The sequence below is a fragment of the Uloborus diversus genome, chromosome 10 (genome assembly GCF_026930045.1).
Source record: "Uloborus diversus isolate 005 chromosome 10, Udiv.v.3.1, whole genome shotgun sequence".
Lineage (NCBI taxonomy): Eukaryota > Metazoa > Arthropoda > Arachnida > Araneae > Uloboridae > Uloborus > Uloborus diversus.
In genome coordinates, this window is record NC_072740.1 from 129,457,142 (window position 1) to 129,481,937 (window position 24,796).

The 24,796-nt window shown below is 31.9% G+C and overlaps 1 protein-coding gene across 2 annotated transcripts in view; it reads right to left on the reverse strand.

Moving 5' to 3' along the window:
- LOC129231334 (E3 ubiquitin-protein ligase HECTD1-like) overlaps positions 1 to 24,796 on the reverse strand; it is a gene marked incomplete at its 3' end in the record, with an annotated part of 223,648 nt that overhangs the window by 181,870 nt on the left and 16,982 nt on the right. For both annotated transcript variants that reach the window (XM_054865623.1, XM_054865622.1), the window contains 1 exon segment: positions 925 to 1,159. In XM_054865623.1, the coding sequence (XP_054721598.1) occupies positions 925 to 1,159 (235 nt within the window).

The window sequence follows — 24,796 nt, forward strand, 5'->3', positions numbered from 1 at the left end:
AAACTAGCTTTCAGGTAGTTGATCACAGAAAGGGTGTAAGTACTTTTTTTTTTTTTGAATTTTAATTAATTTCAGTGACGAAATGAAACGTAATTTAAGGTGAGGTAATGATCCTATGTAAGGCTAGATTGCTCATAAAAATTCTTGTAGAACTTAGTTCATTTATGAATGAAATAAACACTTTTTATTGAACCTAAAAGTTACATTTACTGGGATCTATGCCCTATCTGAAATAATCAAATAAAATATTTTAACAACGAAAAAAACAACCTTTTTTTAAAAATTAATAGCAACATAATAATGCTAATTATGCTCAACAGCAACTTCATTGTGTTACATTTGGTTCATTTCGCAGAAACATTGCTGCAAAAATTTTAAAATTACTTTTTTCTTTTTTTTAGTGGCGAATTTATTAGATCGTGATTAAATACAATCATTACGGTTCTACAAAATGATTAATTTAAAAGAATTTCCGCAATAAATAATACAATCAAATTATTTTATAATTCTATTACATCATCGTAATAATTGTATGTATCAAACCCATATAAAAAACTTTTGACATTGTTATTTCTTACTTTACAATGGATTCTCATTTTGTTTGATTTCTTCCACCGTCCCCCCCCCCCCCCCCCACTTTTCACAAGAATGCAGACAAAATATCAATACTGCTTTCATAGAAATGTAAGGAGATTTTTTATATATCTCAAAACACTCACAAGCTGTTTAAAAAATTTAAATTAAAAAAAAATAACTTCTCAAATTTAATACAATTTTTCAAACATAAAATTTCGTCCCAATTGTACACTCACTGAAAATGCTTTTTTACCTAATCTAATCAGTTACAATGCTCAAGTTCCTGCAAATCATGATATACACCATAATAGTCTTTTGAATTTATAACATAAGAATCAGAAATAGTACCTTTATGCACTGTTCAGCAAGATCTTTGCTTGCTCTCGAGGAGACATCAGCAACAACTAAACGACCACAAATTGCTTTAATAGCTCCATCTACAGCTACAATGCGACGGGTACATTCAGCTGAAACATCTAAATAGTATGTTATTGCACGAGCTGTAACTTCTAGAACATTATCAGGAGCACATTCATCCAAAAATATCCTACAAAGAGCTGGTAGGAATGTTCGTGGTGGGCAGCTGAAAAGGAAGCACATTATTAAAGAATAAGAATGAAATTATGATCAATTTGAAATATTTTAAAGCAATTAAAGAATAACAAAAATTAGCAACTGATTAAAAGGGAAAAAAATACATGTACATATACACAGGGATATAAAGGAGTGTTATTGAACCTGGGTGCCAAGGATACAGGCATTTTTGCTAACTTAGGTCTTTTCAGAAATGTATAAACACTCTAAAACTTAAAAAAGTGACAGAAAATTCCACAAACTCAAGAACATTTCCTTCCTACATCGAATAGGTTGAAATGAGCAAAGGGGTAGATACCCTTAAGAGGGCCATTCATCTTCATTGGGCACTAATAAATTGACTAAAACAGCTTAGCTGGGCCCAGAGCCTGTTGCTCGTTGTCACATTTGTATTTGTAAATTCAATAATAAGTGAATGATGGTCAATATCTCCCTACCTATCTTACATATTTGCTTTGCTTAGACACTACTCTGCAAGCTTCAACGTTGAAACTAAGTTCTGAACTTTTACGGATATCTTTTTGTTTTGGCTTTTAATGGTAGGTATTCACTCATACTTATTGTCGTGCTACCGTCGACCTTTTGTAGTTGTTCAAGCATATCAAGAATCTTAGCTTCTTTTTTTTTTCGGCAGAAACTTTCTTTTTCTTCCCATCTTCAAACTTTAGTTGAAACAACGCTATAAAAGGTGTTATTATATTTCATCAACTTTAATAATTAGAACAAAAAAAAAATGATCAAAGATGCTGAGTGGTTATTTGATGCACTAACAACGGGATGCATAGACTAGTTTGGTTTGAGAACTTTCTCTGTCTGATGCTAAAGAGAATAATAACATTTAACGAAATCAATTTTTAGTAGCCAAAAACAAAGCTGATACTTCCTTCCAAAAAAAATCGTGTTGTCGGTAGACAGGGATTCGCATTAGCTCTAAAATTCATTACTTGTGAAAAATGCGCATTATAGCCCTTTCGCGTAAGTCGAATCGTGTTGTAGCGAGAGTATACAGTATACTGAAATATTTGCATTTGTAGAATATGTGCGCAACTCTAGATGCAAAAATATGTATTTTCCGAAACTGACACTGCATAAAGTTTCATTGAAGTTTATTATCGAATGATTTTTTGTTTGTTTTTTAACAGTTCATTTACCTTAACATTTTACCCGTAACATTTTTCAAGTACAGTTACTCAAAATTAATTCATGAAATATTTACATATGTGAAATACATAAAACAACTATAAATGTGAAAATATTGATTCTTTGAAACTTAAACCACATAATGTTTCAATATTACCTCCAGTATTAAGAGATTTCTTATCCTATAAAACATTTTTGAGAACTCATACTATAATTTCAAACAGATATTTCTGATAACAACACCCTCGCGAATAATCGAACAAATATCAGTGACGACAATTCAAAACATTTGCATCTGTAGAATATATGAATAAATGTACAACAATAAAGGAAAAAATTCGTTTTCTCCGAAATAGAAACATGACGTTTCACTAGTTACCGTACTATTTTGGAAATTTATTATATGTACTATGAAACAACTTTTCTTCCTTTAAAAAAATCATCTAAAACAGAAACTATTCAAGTACTACTGCCCTACTTAAATCATAAAAAATTACATTTGTAAAATATATATTACAAGTATAGTGGGAAAGATATAGGTTCTCCAAGCTGAAACCACATAATAACACCACATAAAAGTAAGAATCAAAGAATTGAATAAGAAGCACTATAACAATTTTGAAAAAGAATTTAGATGAATTATGAAAAATTCTCCAGTTCCTCTGAAATTTCATACTCAGGGCACGGCCCCGGCGAGTTTGTGCAATAAATAGCGCAAGCCAAAAAATTAAAATTGAAGATGCAAATCAATATTGAGCTATGGAAACAAGCAAGTCAGTGCTGCCAGGGTGACGTCAGAGACTGTCATTTTCCCCCTCTTTTAGCCAAGATGTGGCAAAAGTGGAAGATCAAAGAGATGGTACTACCCTCTTTCTTCCCTTAACCCTGTAATGGGGGGCTGTTTACAATAGTTGCCATTGAAGAATACTGGCTATCATCCTTCCTTCTTTATGCTTCATAACAAGGGAAGTGTTTCTTTGTCCAGTTGACATGTGTTTTAAGATAATTCTACCTCTTCTTTTCCAGCCAGATAAACATTAAGTTAGCCATGCAATTTATAATCTTTTATTAAAATTCAAGTTTTTAATAGTGCTTTTACATTTTGAATTAGAATTAAGCAGGTGCAGTGGAGCACTACAAATTCACCGACCTAAAATCCGCCAACGCCTAAAATCATCTTTTTTTCAGTTTTTTTTTTTTTTTGCTGTGAATTTATTGTTTATTTTAACTTTATTTCAGTCTATTATAATCTAAATCGGAATTATTTTCTGAAACAGTTGTTTTTGCTCACATAATTCGTGGATAATACTCTGTTTACTATCATGCATTATACACACATCAAGCATTTTTTGGTCAGAAAAATATGTTTGTATTTTTGCTCAAAATACTTCATCTTGTGTGTAGTACTACTGAAAATATAAGAAATATTGAAAGCCGAAAGCAGATGTTAAAATAATGCTGCAGATTTACAGCAAAACGCTAATATTTCGCGTGACACTTGGCATCAAAGACACACAAAAATATGAAAAAAGTACAAAGCATTCAGCATGTAAAAGCCAGATGTGGATGATTTTGGACACTTCAATTGAAAACAAATGACTTAACTATTGAAAATGAATACCAAGTGCTTTCAAACTGGCACAGTTTTAGTTTTTATTTCCTTAATGTGGTGGTTAGTCCAAGAGCAATTATTACTTATGGATTTAAAAGTTTTTTTTTTAAGTTATAGCTAGTATCAACTGAAAGAATTTGTTATCATTTTTACTTCTTTTTACAAAAAAGGAAGAGTTGTATTCACAAAAAAATTTTCACTCATTATCGACCTGAATTTCCATTTTGCTCACCCCCGAATGAATTGTAAGTTCTTTTTTCGACTCGACCACACATGGATAAGTGCCTAAGAACATATAGACACGCGTTCATGTTTAGTGAGTACTTCAAGTTATTACACGTTCCTTAGGGCATTTCAAAATGCATAAAACTCGAGTGGAGTGTTTGGAGCTCCAAAAATCTTCAAAGATATTTTACCTATGTATGCAGATGTTATAAGACATTACTTATGCCTCAGGAATTTTTAAAAAGAAATAGAAAGGAACCTTCTTTTGCTGATGTGTGTTCCCATTTAATGGAAGCCCTTAAATGCTTATGGGGAAAAGTTCTCTTCCTACTGTAACGGATCAACAAATAAATTAATGAGGTAAGAAAATATCATGTGAAATACCATAACATTAAGAGACATTTAAAAAGAGTAGGTGTAGTAAACGTTTCAAAAAATACTGTGTCTTTTAGAAAATTAGGTGAAGAAAATCTGATATTTCACCACGTAAAGGCAAGGACTTTTTAATCTGTAACTGTAAATTTAAAGTGCCTGTAGCTGAAAGAGCATTTTTAACTGATCAAAAAACATTTCGTAGAATGGTAATTGGAAATGTTGATATTAAAGCAAGCAAAATGATTGAAAAGAGATTGAAGCGGAAAGAAAAAGCAGCAGAAAGAGCTAAAAATGCTCAACTGCAAGATATTGTGGAAAGCGCAGGTTGTAGACTTTCTCCTAATATGGAACATATTTTGAATTCTTCAAGTTCTTCACATGAAAATAAAGATACGGTTTTTGACTATAAACATCTTAAAAAGAAAAGCAAAATTATAAATCAAGATTCCTCTTCAACTTCGCAAATCTAGCACAGGCTTGAAACAGAACTGGTATGTCCGATAGATCAGCGTCAATTCTCATAAATGCTGCTTTAAAAGATATAGGAATAAATACGAAAGAAGATCCTTCTAAAGTAGTCGATCGTAGTAAAATAAGAGAAAGAAATAAAAACTGCATTGACTTGAAAAGGAAAGATGATGAGCTCCTTTCATCAGGAGAATATGGAACATACTTGGACGGTCGAAAAGACAGAACTTCAATTCAAATTAACGAAGGAAAAGCAATATTTAGAAGGACAATAGCAGAAGAGCAAGTTGTTTTAGTTTCTGAACCTGGGTCAAAGTACATTGGTCATGTTACTCCTGTTTCTGGTACTTCTAATGACATTAAAACAAGCATATGGGCAATTCCAGTGTCGGACATGGAATTTGCACGAAATTTACCAAAAAAAGGTTCATATTTTTCAGAGTTAAAATGGATGAACTGAGCCTTTTTTTTCTCAATACTTATACATGTAGGAACAATATAAAAACTTATGGAATTTCTGAAAAAAATTCAAATTTTAAATATTAAAAATAAAAAACCTCATGGTGTTGGACATAGATGAAAAGGCCACTGAAAATTGACTTACTTTGAAAAAACCCAAGTTTCAGCTCAATCAGGGGTGCCCAGAGGGGGGGATTATGGCGTAAAATGCGCCATAAAAATTTTTGGGGGGAATTTTTTTCAGAAGTTTTTTTCTTTAGAACACATGAAATTTTTGATTTTTGGAAGGAAAAAATATTTAAACTTGTTAAAAAGGAATAGATGCGTAAATAATAGTTTTTCCACGTACTTTTTCAAAATTTAATGACCATGTCTCTTTTTACTTCCTTTTACAAAAAAGGAAGTATTGTAATCGCGAAAAAAAAATTTCACTTAAAAATCGACCTTAATTTCCATTTTACTCACCCCCGAATGAGTGCTGAATTTTTTTCCGACTGGACCACACATGTATAAGTGAATAAGCACGTATAGACACGCGAAATATCCATTTTCACGATTCCAGAGTTAATTACAATGAGTTTTCTTGTAACGTCTGTATGTACGTATGTATGTGCGTATGTATCTCACATAACTCATAAACGTATGTCGTAGAAAGAATTTGGTACGTGGACTTCTAGTGGGGTCTAGTTGTGCACCTTCCCTTTTGGTTGCATTCGGATGTTCCTAAGGGGGTCTTTTGCCCCTTTTTGGAGGGAAATCATTGTTAATTTCGATGTAAATTCAAGTGGTGTTATAATTTGGCGGAACTTGGTAATATATCGCCAATTTAAAAACTTGGCAATATATCGCCAGTTTTTTGGTCGAGTTTTGTCGCCAACTTGGAGACAAATTCGGCGATTTTTTTTTTTTTAATCTGATTTCAATTTGGCCACTGTTGGTGATATTTAGAGAGTTTTCTATTGAATCATATTAAAATTGCCAGTAATGGGGAAATGACATTAAATTGGAGTTAAAGGAAGTCATGTGATGCACACATCAGCTCATTCAATAAAGGGAACACCAGAGACGGGATGGTGTCCATTTCAAAGCTGGATAAGGCGATTTGCTTTCTTTTTAATTTATTATAAATTTTCGGGAAGGGTAGCACAATTCTGCATGATGAACACGTGTAACAGCGATGAGAGGGAGAGAGATCAAAAATGACTAAAAAGAAGTTTTCCCCTCTTCTTTATTTATTGTTTGTAATAATTCTGTTCACTATGCTCTAGTCTTTCACTGATTCATTTGCACATGGGCGGATTTATGGGGGGGGGCGGAGGGGGGCAATGCCCCCCAGTTTTGGGAGGACTTTATGTAGTAACAACACATCGTCCAAAAATTTAAAAAAAAAATTTTTTTCGTTTTTGAATAGTTTAGAAGGGTATGGGTAGATTTATAGGGGGGGGGGGGCAATGCCCCCCCAGTTTTGGGAGGACTTTATATAGTAACAACACATCTTCCAAAATCTTTTTAAAAAAAAAAAAAGAAAAAAAAAATAGGAGAAAAGAAAAGGAAAAAAAAATAACATTAAATGCAAATAGTACAGCTGTCACTGGGCTGCTGAAAATGTGTATAAATTTACTATTTTGGACTGAAAACCATTTGAGCAAGTATATGAATGAGAATATAGGCTAAAGGAGCTATACATTAAGCTGCAACACTAATAATAATTGACGGTTATTTTAACAAATTAGAACTTTTTCTTAAGAGAGAGAGAGAAAATAAATACTATCTCAAACTGAATAAATTTCAGTTATCTGAGTGTTATGAATCTTTTTACTTAGAGGGAGAGTACAATTTTACTTACTTTATAAATACTGTTTAAAAAGTAAGGTAAGTCATAATCATCTAAGTCTAAGTGAGTCATTCCTTGTCATTATTGAAATCTAAATAATTGAGTCATCAAAAGTTTTGGAAAATTTTGCTGAAATTTTATACATGTCTATAAAAACCTAACAAAGATTGGTAAAATCTTAAAAATCCTTTCTGTAAAAACTGATGAATTTTCATAAAAATTACAAAAAATCAAGCAAAAATCTGCAGGTAAGAGTGAATTACAAACAGGGCCAAATTTTCCTATAAGATAAACAAGCTATTACTTAGGGCAACTGCTTTGAAGTGGGTCCCTAACTCCCCAAAAAAAATTCATGATTCGTTCCTTAAAAAATGGAAATTGCATGAAAAAACTAATTTCATTTTTAAGTGCTTGAAAACCTTGAATATTTGGAAACGTGTGGCTACAGACCTTAAATTTTAAAATTTCTAACAAATGGTAGAGGGGGAGGAATGCCATGTCAAATTCAGCTCCTTGCCACATCCTGTATTAAAAATGTAAAAAACATGGTTCTCAGGTTTGTAACATATTATTTGAAATAAATTTTTGTGACTCACATATTTCATATCTTGCTATTTATTCAATCCAGATTGCAGTATTTTGGAAATTCTTTTGTATTGATTGCTTTTATCTTACTTCTTCTGCATATTGGCTATCTGTTTAGCACAGAAAAAAATACACACTACTTCTATTTCTTTTTGTTTTCTGCCCCACTTGCAACTGAAGAAAAGTTGTTGTCATGAGAAATCTATGGTTTCTTTTTTCTTTTAAATTTAAAATAGCTATTTCTTACAAAGATAGAACAGGACTGTAAAAATTTACAATCAAGTACTAAAAGATCAGAGACTGGAAAGTACAAATGAAGTGTGTTAAATAATTTTATTTATTCTAGAGTCCTTGAAAATAATAAAATAAGTCTTTGAAAATCCTAAGCAAAGTGGGCTCAAATTACTTCTACTACATATTCTTAATCTGTTAAGCCAGGGAGAAAAAATGATACACTACCTCTATTCCTTTTCGTTTTCTGCACTACTTATAATTAAAAAAAAGATTGTTGTAATGAGAAATCTATAGTTTATTTTTTCTTTCAAACTTAAAGTGGCTGTTTCTTACAAAGTTTGAACAATACTGTACAACTGTTTAATCTAGTTATCAATTTCTATGTCTATCCAATTAACCTTTCAAAATGCAGAATTTTATATCCATTTTACAAAATTTCCACCGGGGAAGAACCCCCCAGCCCCCTAAAATTGGAGATACTCTATTTCCTACTTAAAAGGGAGTCCTGCGTCACTCTCTTGATACCAGCTCCCTCTGGGTCATCCCATGTGAAATGAGCAAATCAGCTGTGGCTGACATGTCACAGATTTCAATGAAAATTTTTATTCAGGTAAACCACGCATATCTATGAGGGAATGCAAAGTATGGAAGTTTAAAAACTGTTTGTTGCTTTGTTATTGAAATTAGAAGTTGATGCTTACGCTAGGCCTAAATGTTCAGAGTTCATTGCTGCCAGTTTGTGACTGAATAACTCCATAAATTATAAACCTACACTTAAAAAATAAATATTTCCGCATTCTATGAACAAATCTCTATTGGGAAAGAGCAAAGTAAAATTTATTCGGATCTTTTTTTGAATCTGAGATATTAACAAAGATTGAAATTTTGCCAATTTACTTCAGATTTCAAATCACTCTTCTAGCTCTTTTTATGAAAAATAACAGTAAAAATGATTCAGATTGAAAAACTAGCTATAACTAACTATCTGCTCTAATTTAATAGTTGTTTATGAATTTCTTGATGACGAAATCGTACTTTAAAAAATCAAAAATTTCCGAAAATTTCATTTTTTTCCTCTATTTCAGATGTTTTTTTGAAGATGAGGGAATGCTCTAAATTTACTCAATTTTTTTTATGCAACATATTTAAGTGTCTTTTAGAAGCTACTAAATTTTAATGATTGATATCAGCGTATTTTTGTTACTAGAGTAACTTAAACTAAGGAAAAATTTCGTTACTTACTTCTTTTTATTTTGTACGTTTAGCAAAACTAACCATTTCTTTCGTGTTTCATTTTCTCAAAAACATGTTTATGCAGTACATGCTGAAACGTACATTTTTTTTAAATTGAAATAAATGTTAGTTTTACTTGCTTTTGCATCATTTAGTCATTTATCTAGTTCTTTGAATTCTCGTAATTTCATATAAGCGTCAATTCATACAGGTTCAATACAGTATAAACTACTCACTCATGTTCAAATATTTCTAAATTATAAAATTAAAGTAATTATTTTGAAAATTACAATATGTTTTTCAGTATAATGTATTATATAGGGCACAAGATACGTAATTTAAGAAGGTGCCATGAAGTTTTCACACTTTTTATTTCTGTTTTAGTGTGTGAATTGACTAGCAAAACTGCTTAATTTCAAAGACCTGTATCTTTTTTACAAACCAAATACAAAAAACAATATGTATAACATGTATAATACTTGATTGGAATATTCAATTGGCCAAGAAATTTTGTTTTTAATTCCATCCCCTTTTGGTTTATAGGGGCCTAAAAATGTCATTTTTGTCATTTTTCCGACTTTTGAATCTATAAAGGGTACACAGACACACAGCAACAGTTACATATTCTTTTTAGCATGGTTCCAGTGATTGGTTTTTGCCATATTTCATTTTGTGTTTCCGTCCCCTACATGAGTTATCCCCCTTTGAAATGAGTAAAATTTTTGCATTTGGCCTTGAACTTGAACCTGTTGCCATTATTTTAATTATTAACTTACAGCTATGTAACTCAGCATGTAAGACTATCAACTTATGCACTTTAACATCAATGCGTTAAAATAACTATCATAAATGTAATTCAATTAGATTTTTGTCAAGATGCAAAGGTCTAAAAGTTCCATTTTTGACTACGAAAATCACTTTTGATGACCTCTAAAAAATCAAAGGTCCAGTTGAGAGAAAAAATAAAAGTGGTTTTAAACATATGCAGCTTTTAGGGATATGAATTTCAAAAAAATTAAAAATGGTCGAGCGCACCTATCCGTCGAACCTGTATGGACTGACCCATAAAACAGAAAGAAAATGCTATTTTTCTGAATTTTATTTTACGTTTGGAAATCAAAAACCAATTTCGAGTTTCTTCAAGCAAACAGTAAAAACACAGCTCTGTATTCTGTAAAATTTTAAAGTTGTCTGAATTTTCCCTCATTTGAATTTTTGTGTGTATGTGAAGCGGAAAATCGTCATTTTACAAAATGTCACTTAGTTTAAAACTGATTTTGAAGACAAAGGAGTTAAAATACAACTTCAAAAGTAAGGTATTTCTTTTATGATACTTAGCACATTATTGGGTATTAATTTCATCAAAGCTAATGCGTTCCTTAAAGATTGAGATTAAAAAATAAAATGCTTAATTATGAGAAAATTGAAATATTTTCAGTTTTTTAAACTCGGTTAAAAGTTAATTATAATAACTTTGGAAATTTTACTGATATCAGATTAATTACCCACTCCATAGACTGCAACAACATATAACTTTTACGTATGTTTTCATTAAATAGTTAATAAGATACAAGTCTTCAAAAGTGCAACATTTAGCATTTGGGGCATTCCACGGTATTTTTGACATTTATGTAGAGTCCGTAACGTGACCTTTTTTGCCATAACTTTTTAATTTACTGTTTGATTAGCATATTATTTTATTTTGATCTTTTCCTACCAACACACCAGCTCAAATTAAAATAATTTGCAAATCAAACGGTAAATTAAAAAGTTATGGCAAAAAAGGTCACGTTACGGACTCTACATAAATGTCAAAAATACCGTGGAATGCCCTATTATGAGAATGCTGTTCAATTTGACCAATTTTCAATCGCATGTAATTATTCAAATAAAATATTTTAAGCAAAAATATTTAAAAAAATTTTTATATAGGCATAAAAGGAACCTGTATACCAAATTTCATAAAAATCTGTTACCATGCGGCCACCACTTTTTTGCGAATTTTGCTCATTTCGTATGGAATGACCCCTCTATGAAAACGACACACAAAAAAGTAAAGCATGGACTTATGCATCACAGGAAACAGACAAAAACATGGGAGTGGGGAGCAGTAAAAATGTTGCTCAAAAAAAAAAAAAAAAAATCCTGCCCCCCCAGGAACTTAGTCCTAAATCTGCCTATGCATTTGCACCTTGATAATCATAAAGAACTAGTTTTGAAGTTTGTGAATAACATATTTTTTATCCTTGCAATCGACAATTACTATATTTTCTTCATAAACTAGCTTAAGTTTATACAGAATTTTTCATTTCACTTTACTATCACTTTCTCTACTATTTTTAAACTGGATTTCTCAATTTATCAGTAGATGATTTTTATTTAAACTTTTAGTGATGTTGGTTTTTGCTGATGGAGTAGAACAAACAACTTAAGGCGTTTTATTTTTCGTAAATCATTTTTACTTTCTTCTATATCTAATATGCATAGAAGGATATTTGATTCGTTAAAATTCTCGAGTTCTGATTTTCGATGTTTGCTGAATATCTGAATCCATTTTTGAGGATTTCCGAAAAAATATCTGTCACAGGGTATCTCTGTGTGAGCCATCTTTTTTGGTTATGCGACTTCAATTTTGGGAATTTTCCAAGAGAGCGCACCCACTGTAATGCCGAATATAGAATTGCGTTTTTGTAGTATCAATTTCAAAAAATTGTCAGGGGAATGGCACCGAAATTCACCTTCCAGTAACATTATCAAGATCTATCATAACAGCGTTATTAAAGTAACAAGTTCGAAAATTTAAGTGGAGCGGATCCCTCCCTTCCCCCACTCTCGTCAACATTATTAAAGATCGTCTTAAATTTGCCTTTAGGGCTTCAAATACTTGAAAAATCTGGGAGAGCTTTCAAAAACTCTTTTTCTTAACGTCACAAAAGTCGACTACAGTTGCCATAGATAGCCTAAAATAGCGTTTTTAAGACTATAATCGCGAAAAATTTCCAGGGCGAGGCTCCAAATCTCTTTTTTCTCTAACATTACCACAGAGAGTCTAAAACCGCGTTTTTAGAACTACAATTTTGAAAACTTATTGGGGGAGAGCTACCAACCCGTCCTCTTTCCCTAACACAACGGTAGACTATCTATATCTACAATTGCGTTTTTTGAAGTTTCAGTATTGAAAAATTACTGGAAAGGGGCCGCCGAACCTTTTATCCCCCTAACATCACCAGAGATCATCTAAAACTGGTTTTAAAGCTACAACTTCTAAAATTTTACCCACAAGCTAAGTAACTATTATATTTCCGTTTCAAGGTTCATATTAAATACATTTAGTAATAATTTCATTCCAAACTAGAAAGTTGAATCCACTCTCCCTGTAATTATTCATAGTGAATAAAAAAAAAAAAAAAAAAAAATAAATAAATAAATAAATAAATAAAGGTGTAACAAAACTCAGAGGTCTTCAAAACTTGTTCACTCAAGATCCACGTTCTAAATTTTGGAAAGGCGAGGCGGGTCAAAGATTCAACAATATTACAGTTAAAATGGTATTTTTGTTAGCGCCCCTCCCCAGGAATTCAATAGGAAACTAACACTCAAAAAACTGTTATGATTAACCCGATTCGAAAGCGAGAAAAATTTTAGGGGGGAATTTGTGCCATTGAACTTGGGGCGGGGGGATGGGCACCCCTGAGCTCAATGAACTGTTTTCAAATTTCTTGACCACTTGAATGATTAAAAGCAAAGCTGAGATATGAATAATTTTTCCTTTTTGGCCAAATTAATTCGGGAATAAATAGCAAAAAAAAAATTCCCTTGGTGTCGGACATAGAATGTGCAAAGCAGGTAACAAGATAAATAAATACCTTTGTGCTAAATAGTAAAGTCAGAACAAACAACGTAAGTAGAAGCACAAATTTGTAAATTACCGCAGACACATGTTTCGGCGTTACAGGGAACGCCTTTTTCAATGCAAAAAATAATGAGCTAATGGATGAAAAGGCATCCGACAAAAGCCAAGAGCACATAAGCATGCAGCTTAAAAGATAAAAACAGCGGATTAGCCAAACACCAATGACAAAGTTATAAACCGATAAGGAACCAATAGGAATGCAAGCAAAGGCCAGGAGCTTTCCCTTAGGTATGAACCCAGAAAGAAAGAATTCAATTGGACAAGGATTAAGCCGAAGCTTAAACAAAAAGAAAAGAAATTGTCAGTAACCGTGAACCGCAAGAAAGGAAAAGCAGAATGGAAAACCATGAAATAAAATAAACAGAAACAAAAAATATTCGAAAAAAGGAAAAATAAAGATAAATAGAAGAAAATTGGGGGGGGGGGGGGATGTCAATCAGGACAAAAAGGTAAAAATAAACAAAGGAAGATAGATAAAAATGAGTGGGAAAAAAGGGGGTATTAAAGATATGGAAGCCAAATGTTAGAAAAATATGGAACTGAACTAAGATCGTTAACTAAGTTAGAACTGTTCCTCAAAATATGAAAGGATTCCCAAAAGTCAAGATCTGATGAATTGGGGCATTTTTGGATAATCTGATAAGAGTTAAAATCAAAAGAGTGATTCGAATCCCAACAATGTTGAGCAATACTAGACTTGTTTAATTGTTGTTTTTTCACATAATTTTGATGCTCTTTCAAGCGAATTTTTAAAGCACGCCGAGTCTGTCCAATATAGGCAAGTTTACAACTACAATTAATTCTATAAATTCCACAACAATTAAGAGGGTGAATAGGATCTTTAAGAGAAGAGAATGAAAGTTTATTAATAGGAGAGAACACCACCTGGAATTGGAAACGTTTTAGAATCTTAGCAACCTGATAGCTTACAGATGGAAAGAATGGCAAAACAACCAAATTCTTTCTGATGAAGGTTCGGTTAAGAACATTAGTTTGGGATTTATTTGAAAGTTTTTTATAAATGGAATCAATCATAGTTGGCGGATAGTCTCTATCAATTGCCACAGCTTTAAGATAATTAAGTTCCACTTTAAGAAGTTCCGACGAAGAACAAATATTAATTGCGCGATAAACAAAAGAATTGAAAGCAGAATATTTTTGATTTGGAGGATGAGACGATAGTCTATGAGGAGGTAAAGAGACAGCAAAAGGTTTGCGATAAACAGTAGTTTCAAAACCAATTTCAGTACGAGAAACAAGTACATCAAGAAATGAAATGCAATTATTCCGTTCTTTCTCACAAGAAAACTGAATATGAGGATCAAAGGAGTTTACAATAGATAAAACCTCATCACTCTCAAACTGATTCTGGTTCATTAGAACAAAACAATCATCAACATACCGAACATAAAATTGGAACTGCAGTTTTTGGAACAGCTTAACCTCAAAATAATGCATGTAAATATCACTAAGAATGGGGCTAAGTGGGTTACCCATAGCCAGACCATCTAACATAATATAAAAATTCCCATTAAAAACAAAAGAACATTGCTTAAGACAAGTACGGGTAAGGAAAATTAAATCCTCAATTTCCGTATTGGTGAAATGAAATTCAGAAAGTCTTCTACGAAGGCATAACAATGAACCCTCGACGGGAACGTTCGTAAATAAAGAGTTAACATCAAAAGAAGCCATAAAAGAATTATTTGGAACGAAACTATGAATTTTTTTAACAAACTCAACAGAATTTTTAATAGTAAATAAATTGTGACTCCTAAGGGGAGAAAACACAGAGACTAAATATTTTGCAAGTTTGTACGAAGCCGTACCAATATTGGAAACAATCGGCCTGAAAGGAATACCAGCTTTATGCACCTTAGGTAAAGCATAAAATCTAGCACAATTAGCAATAGATGGAACAACAGAGCGTTTAACATTTGAAGGAATAGACTTAACAGACTTGACAGCAGATGCAATAGTTTTTAACTCTTTATCACTAGGATCTTTAGAAATTTCAGCATATGGCCCAGAAGAAATCAAATCATTAGTTTTATCAACATAAGATGATTTGTCAAGAACAACAATTTGGCCACCCTTGTCAGCTTTGGTAACAACCAGATCAGAATTCGAAACTAAGTCTTTAACAGAACGGCTAACAGTATTAGCAAATACAGGTTTAGAAATTTTCAAGTTAAAGTCAATATTAGAAGCTATAAGATGCCGAATCGAATCTTTTTGAGAGGAAGTTAAGGCACTAAATTTAAAAGCTTTCTCAACAGGAGCAATAAGCTTTGAAAAAGAAGGATTAACACTCACAGCAAAATTATCATTACATTTTAGAGCCTCAATTTGAGAATTACTTAATGGAACGCTAGAAAGATTAACAACAACATTCTTATTAACAACAGGTAAATTATCAAGAGGAACGACATGAGAAGATTTACAAAGCATAGCTAATTTCTTTTTCAAAACAATTTGATGTTTATCAGAGGAACGAAGGGTTCTAGACCAAGAATTTCTGTCAATAATGTTAAAGTTGGGAATGGAATTAGAAACCGAAAGATATAAAGTTCACGTTCAATAAACGATAAATGTTTCCTAGTTTCCTGGATCGAAGCTCTGAGTAAAGCCAATTTCGACCGAAAGATTACTTTGTCAATTTTTACAGAACGTGGTAAATTACATTTCAAAGAAATAAACTTCGGAATAATTTTCTTGCGCCTACACTCTTGAAGAAATTTTAAATGGTTCAAAAAACGAAATTTCTTAATCCGAAGATTGGCAAACCTATTGATTTGAGACATAATCAAAAGCAAAACCAAAACAAATGAAAATAAACAAAATCAAACAATAACAGAATGAATAAGAAACAAGAAGTAAAAAGTCACGATCAAAATACAACAATAGACAAAAATTCCGAAAACAAAAACAAAAACACAAATTGCATAAAAGGCGGAAAATGTAAACGTAAGGCCCGTTTAAGCCAAAATAATAAGATAAATAAATACCTTTGTGCTAAATAGTAAAGTCAGAACAAACAACGTAAGTAGAAGCACAAATTTGTAAATTACCGCAGACACAACTTGTGTCTGCGGTAATTTACAAATTAGTGCTTCTACTTACGTTGTTTGTTCTGACTTTACAAAGCAGGTAACGTCTGACATGAAATAAAGACCTTAAAAAGCTGTTTAACTCAATTTGTTTGTAGAATTATGGCATTTAAAAAATAAAAAAGGAGAAAATATGCATAACAGGGGTCTGTGCAGAATTTTTCACAAGTGTCCATTTTTTGTGACAAATCAAATAATTTTGTTAATATTGAAATAATTTGAAACTCCAAATTTTATGGAAAAAGAATGTATAGAGGGAGGGGGGATCATGGTGCAAATTATGTCATAGAACTTTTCACGGGGGATGTTTTTCAAGAGTTTCCTTCTTTTCTGGCAAAATATTATTCTTGGGGATTTTCAGGAGGGATTATTTTTTGGGGGAAGGATTGATCCCATTGCTTTTGAGGAGATGAACACCCCTAATGTATTAATAGCTATATACCATTCAAGGCAATTTGCAATTTAAGTCTTTACTCATAAAACAAGGAAAATACTATAATGAGAAGAGAGATTAGATGCATTGTCAAGTTTTTTTTTTTTTTTTTTTTTTTTTGCAATTTCTAGGTGAACAACAAAAAACTCAATCTCTAGGGTAAAAAAGAAATGAAGATTGATTTATAGAATAATTATGAAGGAAAATATAGTTTATTAACAAATAATGAGAAATTTGGATGCTGGTTACAAATTGTTGAAAACAAAAATGAGCATTTTGAGGCACTAGCAAGGGTAGTTTTGAGTTCACCAAAAATACCTGAGAGTTTTTGAGTGAAAACTGGGGAAGGGGGGAGTGTTATTTTTGAACTAAGACCCCTAATGCTTCTTAAATATTCATAATTTTATACATAACTACGTTAATCGCTTTTGATAAACATATTTCTTATCAGATATTTTCTCCAGTCAAAATATTGGGTATATGTTCTTTAAATTTATGTTATGTAAAATATAAAAATATAATCAGGCATGCATAGCATATATGAATTATTTACATAACCGGGAATTTTTGTATACTTATAAACCTAGTTTCAATTATGAAAATATTGGTGTCCGACGTAGAATTACGGAAATGCCTTATTTAAAAATGCCCAAAAAATTAAGTGTTACAGTTAAAGTGTAATTTTTTTGTATATAACTTTTCTAGAGTTCTAAGAAGCATATTTAAGAGAGAATATTTTAAAAATGCGACAATGTAAGTATCAAACAGCCATTCTTAAGTAGTATAAAAAAAGTTACTCGTAAGAACATGGTTATAACCAGGGATTGCAATACCGGTATACCAAACACCGGTATTTTGAGCTATTTTGCACTCTAGTAATACCGGTATTTGCTAAGGTAAAACATCGATATTAGCTAAAAATAACAAATAATTTTTAATGGAAGAGTTTTGAATTTAATTTGCTATATATCTACTGTTATTTAAACTGTACATTTCTTTTTCGATGAGACACAGTACCAATATCAATCTAATTGATGTACAAAATTGGCCTCAAAAGCACAAATTAATAGAATATCAACAAATAAAGGTAGCAGAAAGATTACAAAAAGATATTTTCATCACTAGATGGTGAGATGAGTTGCATTTTCTTGAGTTTATGAGCCCACCACATTTTTACCTTTTTCATTTCCTTGATCACTCTGGCCCACCAACTTCTTATTCAGCATATTTCTTTTTTCGACATTTATTGATATCAAGAAGCATTCGAGACTACCCTTCTTGGTCAAGCCGGGTTCCCCGAAAATTCATCTTAATCGCCCTTTTATACTCATTTCATTGTTTTGAGAGAAAAAGGTATAAGACATCTACAGGTCAAGATCAAGCAGTCCTACCCTGCACGCTAGCGTTCAAACAAATTCCTAGAAATAGTATTGCCTCTAGTTGGCAGAGGGAGACAGGATGAGAAGAGAGAAACATTTCAGATAAACAAAATTTGCCTGCAATTGGTTAAAAATAAAGAGTCCCTCACCGACTCTACGGTCTTTGTTGATTTCGAAAAAGAAATTGAGAATTTGCTCTCGTCGCTTCCATGTTTGAGAGCATATATTTATGCGAAAGTGCTTCTTCGACAATGAACTTTATCAAGAATCGTCACAGGAGCTCTCTTTCCAACAGTTCATTGATAGACCTTCTTCTGCTGGCAACGAAAAACATCCAGGTTGGCATTCCTGCCCTTGTAAAAAAAGCGGAACTGCCTCAATTTTCCAATTAAAATTTAAGCAAATTGTTTTATAATCCTCCTGTTTCATTGTTTTATAATTAAGTACCTCTTATATATTAAGAATTATTATTAATTGTTATTGTATAAGAGGTAAAAACTTATTGTTCAAATTTTTCAAACTGTGGCCTGCCAGGTGATCAGTGATCGGAATTCTGGCCCATGGGCTCTTTGCAGTTGGACAGTCCTGCTCTAGTTCTTTTGGGAAAATTAATTTTCAGTATAATTACGACTTTATTTGTACCATGAATATTTTATTCCAGCCATCAATTGCAGTAATACTTAATGATTATGTTTTCTAAAATTTTTGTCTCAATTGTACTGAATTTTGAGAAAACTTTTCGTGTTAGTACAACAAATGGTAATTTATTAGTCACCAGCATTAGTGTGATGCTCTGTCTCGCTATTTAGCTTCATGCTTGGCGACATAATATTTAGCAATTATATAGAGTCTTACAAAAATTGCGTAGAGGAAAGGCCTAATTAACTGAAAACATATTTTCATTGTTTACATAATTGTAGAGAATTTTGAAAAGGAAACGAAAACGAATAACAAACCAAAGATCAAATTTAGTTCAGTTCATCATGAGCATTAAGTAGAAATCATTGAAGATGATGTTTAATGTTGGAAAAGAATTGTCTCTCGAAGATAAATTACTACTAGTTATTATAAATAATTATAATATTAAACTACATGCAGTAAAAAAGAAACTCACACTCATACACACAAACAAAGTTGTATCCAAAATCAACACATAAGGGACCAAATTATTTGAAGATGAAGGACTTCGGGGCATTTAGAGGTGTATCGCTCATTATCAACAATACCACCGACCTGTGTGAACTCAGACAATATTTTCAACTGCAAGAAATTTGTTCACAAAAATTAGTTTCAGGCTTAGGGACAGTTCAATAGATGCATTATGCATTTAACTATTTTTGATTTTTAATTGACATTTATTCCTTCATTTTATATTAGTTCAGAACAAGTTTTTTTCATAAATAATGCACTTTTTTCATAAAATTATGAAACATGGAAAGGAAAAAATATGCTGTTGATCATTTTTTGAGAAATTTCAAATACCGGTATTAATACCGGTATCACATTTTTCAAATACCGAATACTGGTATATCATTTTTGAACCAGTATTGCAATCCCTAGTTATAACGACCTGATTTGAAGCCTCAGAACTCTAATTAATTTTGCTTTTTGCTATATATTTTTATTTCCCTACACTTCAGACAGTTACCATTCCATTGATACCAAATTTGTGAGGAAAAGATTAATTTAAAATTTTGCCACTTTCTCCGATTTCTTGTGGAATTGCCCTATTGAATTTTTTACAGAAAAATGTTGACATTTCTAAGTTACAAGCTGTTGGTTGCAACGTAACAGTAATCAATACAGGATTTAAAAATGGAGTCATAAGACAAATTGAGTTTGCTGTTGAACGGCCTTTGCAGTGATTTATTTGCTACGTCATTTACTGCAACATTTGGATGGAAAAACTTCAGACCCTAAAGGATACCTATTGTGGAGAAATTGGGGAAAAAACTAGAATCATGTGAAAAGATGACTGTAGTTAACTCTGAAAAAGTAGAAGTAACGTTGCCCGAGATTGTGTTTAATGAATTTAGTACAGATCAACGATATCTCTACGAAATTCATACTGGAATTCCAAATGGAAAAATTTCATTTAACTTGTCACGAAAGAATCCTGGAAAAATGAGTCATTCCAGATGTTTAACAACAGCAAATAGAATTTTACGGTTGTATATTTCAATGAGAGACCCATCAGAGAGCTTGAAAATTTTAACACAATATGTTATGAGAGTATACACATGTACGTGGTTTGATATTAAATCTGAATCATCATGTCGGTATGGTAGTCAACATTTTTACAATATCATTAAAAAATCTTGATTTCTGTCTGAAGAGCTTAAGACCATAATAGATAGAACACTGCAGAAAAATGCGTCAGACATCCAGAGAACATTCTCTATCAATGCTATCTGATACTCAAATACAAGTGAGACAGTTGGGCATTCAAAGAGTTTTAAAATGTAGAAAAATGGCTAAACTTGTTAACAATGTTCGAAAATTCAAGATTCCAGTAGTAAATTTTAACGCTGATAACTATATGGATTTAATTGACTGGAATTCAGTTACATTTAATGAGCCACCAGTTACGAAATCTATTTCTGATAATGAACTGAACCAGATAATTTTGGATTTTCCTAATAAGGATATTACTGTTTTAAAATACCCATAATATTCACAAGCAGTAGGATGCTGCTTTAAATTAATGACTGATGCATCAGCAGCCGTATGTGAAAATGCCGTTCGAGATGGATTTATACGATCAAGGATAGCATCTAGAATATCACTACATAAATTTGAAACCAAGAGTCAAAATTGTGGAGTTCATGAAAACAATTAACCTCGATTTTTGAAGACAAAGGGTGGTGGTGTTATTTACTTCTCTATGCAGCCACTTCCACTAGATCAGATCTTGTTTTTTTTAAGAGAAAACTTACAAAGAGTTGAAGAAAAACTTCTTAAATTTTACAATTTCTTAGAAATTTCAATCGCAAATGGGCAGCTAAAGATATTGCATAGAAAGTTGAAATTTCAGTGGCATGATTACACTTATAGGTGGCAACTTTTCCGCATACAGGCTAATTATTTAAGAGAAACTTTTTTTTTTTCGAGGGTTTTCACTCCATCCTAATGCACACATCAGCTCGTTTCAAGCTAACATCTCTATTAGGATGCAAATAAATGAAAAGTCTCTTTATTTTTTGTAACAACACTTATTTCAAGTTTTTAAAGCAAAACCTCATTTATTTTATGAGTCATAAATAAAAATGCTGAATCAATGGTTTATTTATTTATTTTTTTTGCTTCAACTGTGTCCAGATATTAATGATATGTTAATCATAGGACTCTTAAATACAATTCTAAAATAATTTTATTAAAAATATTTCTTTTACAAGCTGTTTTTATATTTTTGATGCCTTCACTTTGAGGATTGCAATCTCTTTGCATCTGCTATGGGCATAGGGTTTTTTGAATTTTCGATGTTTAGTACACTTTGTTAAGAGATAAGCAAATAAAATCGTTTTTTATTTTTTTTAAATCATGGAATTTATAAGTTTTAAAAGAAATTCTGTGCTTTTTAACAGTGTCTTGGGTCAAAAAGTTAAATGCTGAACCCCTGCCAAAATTTTTTCTTACAATTATTTTAAATACTATGCATATAACATTTAGTATTATTTCATATAATTCTAGTACTATTTAATATAATAGTACAATGGTAGATAAATATTGATACATGAGAGGGTGCTGCCCATCTCCTAGAGAGCGATGCTGCCCCCACCCTCCTCCGAATACTGAAAACCACTCAAAAATTATATTCTCAACAGAAAAGAGGGAAAACACTCAACTTTAAGTGTCAATGATGCACTTTGCACCATCTCAAAATTCTGAAACTTTGTTTTTACAAAAAAAAAATTTCACAAAATTATTTGATTTTTCACAAAAAACGGACCCTGTGAAAAATCCTGGACAGAACCCTGCAAATTCAAAAATCTATTCATTATCATGAAATTTTTGCATTAGACGCCATGTTTGGTCATTCTCAAGATGGAATTAGGTCAGACTATTACTTGCCTAAGTTTCCAAAAACAGAATTAGATGTTTACCTCAATACAAACTATTGAAAATAACATTAAATGCTCAATTAACCATGTATTTTTTTAAATTATTTTCCTGAAAAATGCGCATTTTTTCTGCACAATTGTATTTGATTCTTATTGTTTTGGAGGCTTAGCTATTAAACTAAAACTTTTATCCAAAATGCAGTTTCCTGCCAACTTCTCATTTACTAATTTATTTAGGCCTATTAATTCATTTTTTGAAAAAAAATTTAAAAAACCTACTTTAACTTAAATCTTCCATAAATAATAAATATGTAGTGAATAATTGTGTTACATAGCGTGCAGAGTTCTATTTATTTTTACGAAAGTAGTGAAAACTGCACCCTCCCCCCCCCCTATACTTTAAAACTCTGCAACAGTGGGGGCCACTAAGTTTTTTAAGTCTTGACCTTTAGAAAGGATATGTATAGTTTATGAAAACATAAATGCTACTTGGATTGGGTATTTTACAGGGGCAGAACCAGGCAGAATTCTCGGAGGGGGCCATTTGGAAAAATATGATGTTTTGGAAATTTTTGAATATTACAAATATCAATATAGCAGTGTTCGTGCTCAACTATCCGTAACCTGGGTCCCAGGGACCCATTAATGAAATAAATTTGGGTCCTTAGGTGGAAAAAATGAGTCCCTTAAATTTTAAACAGAAAATCTTAGCGTATAAATTAATAATGTAAAAATATTTATACTTGGGGGGGGAAAAAAAGGCATGAAATAAAATAAATTGGTTAATTTTGTTCTAATTTTACGTAATTATCATTGTAAAATTATTTTCAAATAATACACTTGCAAGACTTAGTTACGTGAGAAACTATTTGGTCAGTTACACAATGATATTAACTCTAAATTTACCTTCGTAAAATAAAAAACGAGTGCCTCTGATTGATCAAGCAAAAAGCACTCCCTTAATCTTTGTTTTCCTGGAAATTTTTTCTTAGTGAAAAAAATGAACAGCCCGACAATTATCATTGGCAATTACATAATAATAAAAAAAATAATTAAAAAATAAATCGTAAGCGAATGAACCCAACGCAAAAATCGCGATCGCAAAAACGAAACATTTTCTCCTATGAGTGTGAAAATTGCTCATTTGCAATCTTAAATCAATATATTTGACTTGATTTTGACTCGTTCAAAATACCTGTTTTGGCTTTTCTGCTATTTTTAAAATCGCGCCAGTTTCAAAATGGCGCGATCGATTAATACCCGACTTTTGCAAGTCCAAATAAAAATAGCTCATCAGAAAAAGATGAATTACAAGAAAAAGAACAAAGTTAAAATGCTTTTGTATATAATTCAACTATTCATAAGTAATTTAACAAGAAAAATTTGGAGGTCAGAACTTTGTGTTTAGCGCGATCTGGAAAATGTTTGTCATTTTTTTTCTTCCCTCCTTTTGTTGGGGATGCAAAATAATGATTTTCAAAAGTAATTCTGGTTATATGAATGCAAAATAGCTATATTTTTACTGTACAGTTGTCTTATTTTAATCCTGAAGATTGCATTGAAACCACTCTTACTTTTAGTCTTTATTGCTGTTTTTAGGAATTTTCTCAAGATAAAAGTTGAGGGAGAGCTTATTCTTAGAATACAGTACAACGGGCTATTTATGAACTTGCAATATTTTGCTCCCTGAGCTATGCCCAGGAGGTCACTGTAGGCTCCAGTCCTATCACTAAAATTCCATTGACTGGTCAACAATAGGGGAGTGTTTGAATAGCTGATAAAGAGATAGGGTCATTTAGATCCCTCTCTGTTGATTCTCCTGGACACTGAGGATTAAAAGCATTTACTAAATAAATCTTTAACATTTTCTCCAATTTTTTTTCTGGTTCTTATCTTTTGGGTTTTCTGGGTCCCTGGGACCCGATTTTTCGCGGAAGTTGGGTCCCTTTCCCGCGAATTTGCGTAAAAAACTCGCTATAGCGCGTAAACGCGAACCCTGAATATAGCCCACCTTTAACCAGATCATTTTTTAAGGAATTTTGATTTGGCGACACAAGTTTAACATAAAGGCTGTAACCATCCCAATTATTTTCCTCTTTTCTTAACAAACGTGTGCATATATTGTCGTCTCAAAGTGGTATTCCTGTAATCAGTAGTTTGTTCTGAGGCCAGGGCCCAATTTCCTAATAGGCAGAGTAGGGCGGCAACATTTTCAGGGGAGGCAAATTTTGCTATAACCGCATTTTTTTTTTTTTATTATTATTATTACTTTTGAAGTGAACTACTAGCATTCTTTTGTTTTCCATAGTGACACCCTTTTCTTGTAATTTAATAATATTTACTTTCACTCATCTTATGAAAATGAAATATTTTTCAAGCATATAGATGTGTGTAAAACAGTAAGTGTGAGGACAAAAAGCGGTGTTGACTGAAGAAAAGAAAGTCATTGCGTTTGACCAGAAGCTCCAACAAGATTGGAGTTTGACTAAGATTTTTTGTACCATAGTAAAGTTACTTCAATTATGGTTTCTTCAGTGATTGACGTGTATTTTCTGTTCTAATATT